The 5,000-nt window shown below is 42.5% G+C and overlaps 1 protein-coding gene across 1 annotated transcript; it reads left to right on the top strand.

Annotated features, from left to right (window-relative positions):
- The first annotated feature begins 2,211 nt into the window (after positions 1–2,211).
- Positions 2,212–4,909, top strand: LOC138020661 (uncharacterized). Its single transcript, XM_068867600.1, has 3 exons — positions 2,212–2,367; positions 2,472–3,043; positions 3,577–4,909. The coding sequence occupies exons 1-3, from the start codon at positions 2,212–2,214 to the stop codon at positions 4,907–4,909; spliced, it is 2,061 nt and encodes a 686-aa protein (XP_068723701.1).
- The last annotated feature ends 91 nt before the right edge of the window (positions 4,910–5,000 follow it).

The following is a 5,000-nucleotide window of genomic DNA, read 5'->3' as shown; positions in this document are numbered from 1 at the left end:
TAACCTTTGAATTAAAGAGTCCGCATGTTATTGAAAGGCGCAGTAAGGAATTTAATAAAACAATTATTCCATTCGCACTTATTGGATATGAGACTGGTTATAGCCAACTCGGCGCTACGCGCCTGGTTGGCTATTTACCATCTCATATCCAACAAACGCGAATGGAATAATTGTTAAATATTCAGCTTGACATTCAGGCTTTGGGGCAATAAGCAAAACCCGGAATAAACAAGTCAGCATGTCTTGTCAATAGACCAATTTCGATATATTACAATTCAGTCCGAAACAAAAGGCATCATCTCGAGGCTCTGGGGAATAAATATAAGGATTTGTATGAGTTTAATCCCCAGAGCCTCGAGATGGTGCCTTTTGTTTCGGACTGAATTTTAATATATCGAAATTGATCCATTACTTTGTTTTATTCCTGCAGCCTCAATATCAAGCTAAATATTAATAACTTATGGGTGGCCTATGAATGCAGCCATACCAATGCTTAAATGATATAAATTCATTGGGCACAAAACATGTTCATAAACCACTGCAGTTAGTGCATGTCCATAAATATCATACAAAGGCAAGCAATGACTAATGTTTTCCACATACCTGGTTACATCTTACAGGGAACGCGGAGCAGGGGTAGCTGGAGGGCTGTAGCTGCTCCAATAACTTTTTTTTTTAAATATTGTATTTTTTGAGAAAAAAAGAAAATGTTTCTAAAACGAGGAATCTGTGGAAACTTATTTCATTTGCGGCTACTTTGAACGTTTAAAAAAGCTACTGACAAAATGGAGACACAAATGAGATGATGTGTTTTGGTGATTATTAAAATTAGAGGCATTTCCAGCAATTTCAGAAACTGTAAATTTCAAAATTTTCCAGGGGATCATGCCCTCAGACACCCGCTAGAGAAGCTCTCACCTTTGGCACTCGTTGGCTCACGCTTCACGCGCACTAGCCACCTCAATACAAAATATTATCAATATTTAATATATTAAAGCAAGAGATCATACCTCATGATCTCTTGCAAAATGGAACAACATAAGAAAACTCGAAGGAAATGGGTTACAGGAACTCGTTACAGGAAACAACAAGAAAGTAGTTCCTAAACGGGAACTGTTTCATGTCTTGTCCCAAACACAAGGTCGAATTACGGAAAAGTGCATGGCTTCAAGAAAAATGCACAAAACAGCCAGAAAGTTGTCAACACACCCATTCCATGCACGCACAGAAAATGCGCAACAAACAATGGCAGCTCCAACATTCCTCCCTTTAATAGAGGTCGCCTTGATGGTAAAATGCCACCCCTGTACCCCAACATGCTTTCAGGAAAAATAACTGAAATCGAAAAAAAGTAGTAACCAAGTTTGGAGAAGTCCAATGACTTATTTCTCCTACAACATTAAACCTGTGCAGTGCCACTAATCTTACTAATCTTACTTACATTTCCGTAACATTTAGCTTGTAAACAGGCCATTTTGCAAAACGAGTAATTTCCTTTCAAGATAAATTCTAATTTATTAATGTTGTAACAGTAGAAATAATACCATTGTTACGTTTAAAGGTAATGTAGTTACTTTCCAGTTGTGTACTGCTCTATTTACTTGAAAATCGGTGAGACAAATATTTATGAATCTTGTATTATAAAAGTAATATTGCCAAAGGAATGATTAAAGAATATCACTGTTCTTCATTATAAAAAGTAGTCCTACTTGTAAAAGAATAGAGGGGGTATGACAATGAATTGTATCATTCATCCAGTTGAGAGTAAACGAAAACGAAAATAATTCACTTACTGGAAAATTATACACTAACGATCGACGTTTCGGTCATATCAAACGTGATAGCTGACTCGGCACGTCCCGTAACGCACGGTCCCAAGTGTGCGATAGCACAAGCCGTAGCCTCCCTTTCTTGTTAAGAGAAGGGCCCTCTACCCTCTCCCAAACAGCTTCTTTAATGCCACGCCTGACCCAGTTTTCTTCTTTGTCTAGGATCTTGACATCACTTAGATCAGACGAGTGTCCCGAGCTTCGTAAATGGTTATAGATGGCAGAATTCTGTGCCTCGATGGTACTAGGCCTTTTTTGCAGTAAGTGAATTATTTTTGTTTTCGTTTACTCTCAATCCAACTGGATGAATGATACAATTCATTGTTATATTCGTTCCCAATATGGGCAAGATTGCCTTCGGGTTGTAAGATCTTTGGAAAAGATGTCCGTAAAAGTCGCGGATTATCGAAACTACCTCAGGTTCAACCTGCGGTGCTTGCATGAACATGTAACTCCTTGCAGTGTCAAGCTGAGGAGCCCAATCCCTGGAAATGGGGTAAAGAAGATCCTGGAAAATGCCGAGAGAAAGTTATTGAATGTAAGAGTTCGGCAAGTGAATTATAAAATCGGCCTTCTGAAGCGTAATCAGGATGAGCTAAGAGTACGCTTATCTGATATGGTATCCATTGACTCTCTACGAAGAGTTACGGAGTTCGTCGGAAACATCCAGTTGTCCCAACACCTGCTAGTGAAGAACCGACAGATAAGAAGTTTGACAAGTTAAGACATCAATCAAGAGAGGATTTGGACAAAGATTGGCGCCAGACGAAAACCCCTTTGACAGGCGCTGAGACCGCTAAATGGGTCAAGAATTTGTCCGATCGTCCGCTATCGGATTCTGAAATATCAGTACTGGAAAAAGGGAGCAACTTCGCGGTGACTCCGAATAGATTACCTGTGGTCGATTTTATTACTGTGACGGGAAATGCGATTTGTTTGTCAAGTTTGTATGAAGCCAAATCTGAATTGCTAAGAAGCAAAGTTTGTGACACCTTTTGTAAGAACAAAGCGCGGGTAATGAATCTTAACAAAGATGAAAGAGAGGCCGTAGATTGCTTGACAAAGGACGAGAATGTGGTCATTGTTCCAGCGGACAAAGGCAGGTGCCTTGTAGTGCTCAACCGTGAAGACTACGATCAGAAATGCAAATCTCTCCTTGATGATAAGAAAACCTATAAACCGCTCGGTTATAATCCAACCAACGGCTTTGGAAGGTTTGCGCCTTTACCAACAAAATTTATACCGAGGGCACCATTAAGGTCGACGTTAAAAGGAAGTTAGATCCTCCTTCAGAGCCATCTGTTCCAGCATTCTACGAAAGGAAGAAAAGAAAGAAACTTTATTTTTAAAGTGTCTAATCTTCTAGCGCCGTAGAGCACTAATCGGGGACACTGTAAATTGAAATTAACAAGTTAACGCAAATCAAATCAAAGTTTGGTTTTTGAGGAGAGGGGAAAGCGGAGTACCCAGAGAAAACCTCTCGGTGCAGAGTAGAGAACCAACAAACTCAACCCACATATGACGCCGAGTCTGGGAATCGAACCCGGGTCGCATTGGTGGGAGGCGAGTGCTCTCACCACTGCGCCATTCCGGCCTCCCTAAAATACACAAGCCAGAACCCATTCCACTCCGGCTGATAGTCAGCAGCGTACAACTTAGCGAAGCATGCTGCTTACACCCTTCGTCCGTTGGTAGGCTGTTCTTTGCATCACCTTATGAACACTCAGGCCTTTGTTGAAAAAATCAGGGAGATCGAACTTACCACCGAGGAAACAATAACATCGTATGACGACTCTGCACTCTTTACTAGTATCCCAGCGGATGAGGCGATCACGACGATCCGCCAAAGGCTGAAAAAGGATGAAACATTTGCTAAACGCACGTGCCTGAGCATAGAGGAAGTAGTTGAGTTGGTGGACATCTGCCTTACTACGACATATTTTTCATTCAAAGGGAAATTCTACAAGCAAATTCACGGCTGCGCCATGGGTTCTCCGATTTCTCCTATTGTCGCCAATCTGTGCATGGAGGTGTTTGAACAGAGAGCACTTGGTTGTTATAATGGCGTGAGACCAAGGCTTTGGCTTCGTTACGTAGACGACACTTTCGTCATTTTAGAGAAAAATGAAACCAGCAGATTCCTTGACCACCTGAACAGTCAGGACGTCAACATCAAATTTACACAGGAGCAGTGTACCAACAACCTGTTACCCTTCCTCGATTGCCTGGTGAAAATCAACAGCGACGGATCTCTTTCTACCAGCGTTTATCGCAAGCCAACACACACGGATCATTACCTCCAGTTCAGTTCCCATCACCCCCTTATACACAAGCTAGGCATGATACGCACCCTTGAACAGAGAGCCAACACCCTAATCAGCCATCCTGAAGAAGTAGAGAAAGAGAAGGAACACATCAGGAAGGCATTGAATCTTTGCGGCTACCCAAGCTGGGCCTTCCAGAAAGCAACAAGTTATTCGCAACGCGACCATCAGCGACAGGGACAAGAACAGAGGACTGGACCTCGTGGATTTCGGAACATCCGGATAACTATCCCCTATGTGACCGGTGTCTCTGATGCTATGAAGTCAGTCTTCAGATCCTTCGGTTTTTCTACCACTTTCAAGCCATGTAACACCTTAAGGCAGAAGTTGGTAAATGTCAAGGACATGCCCCGTAAAGATAAGATCTCCCATGTGATATACGGGATAAGGTGTGGTTCGGAGAACTGCAGTGAAACCTACGTTGGAGAGACCAAGCAGGCGCTGGGCTCGAGAATGGGACAGCATAAGAGGCCTAGTACCATCGAGGCACAGAATTCTGCCGTTTATAACCATTTACGAAGCTCGGAGCACTCGTTTGATCTAAGTGATGTCAAGATCCTAGCCAAGGAAGAAAACTGGGTCAGGCGTGGCATTAAAGAAGCTGTTTGGGAGAGGGTACAGAGCCCTTCTCTTAACAAGAAAAGGGGGCTACGGTTTGTGCTATCGCACATTTGGGACTGTGCGTTACGGGAAGTGCCGAGTCAGCTATCACGTGACACTTGCGTGACCCAAGCTGACTCGGCAGATTCCTTATGAAGGCCGTGTGATATGGCCGAAACGTCGATCGTTCGTGTATAATTTTCCAGTAAGTGAATTATTTTCGTTTTCGTTAATAAAGGGGATAGTT

The sequence above is a fragment of the Montipora capricornis genome, chromosome 10, assembly GCF_036669925.1.
Source record: "Montipora capricornis isolate CH-2021 chromosome 10, ASM3666992v2, whole genome shotgun sequence".
NCBI classification, from domain to species: Eukaryota; Metazoa; Cnidaria; class Anthozoa; order Scleractinia; family Acroporidae; genus Montipora; species Montipora capricornis.
The sequence above is the reverse complement of the archived record's forward strand: the minus strand, read 5'-3'. Positions and strand labels throughout refer to the sequence as shown.

What these genes read in the sequence shown, in the direction of transcription:
- LOC138020661 (XM_068867600.1), top strand. Translation starts at nt 2,212, where the DNA reads ATGTCCGTAAAAGTCGCGGATTATCGAAACTACCTCAGGTTCAACCTG. An exon ending in CCGAGAGAAAGTTATTGAAT is followed by an intron (nt 2,368 to 2,471) that starts GTAAGAGTTCGG and finishes CTCTCTACGAAG; the next exon opens with AGTTACGGAGTTCGTCGGAA. An exon ending in CCAACCAACGGCTTTGGAAG is followed by an intron (nt 3,044 to 3,576) that starts GTTTGCGCCTTT and finishes TGAAAAAATCAG; the next exon opens with GGAGATCGAACTTACCACCG.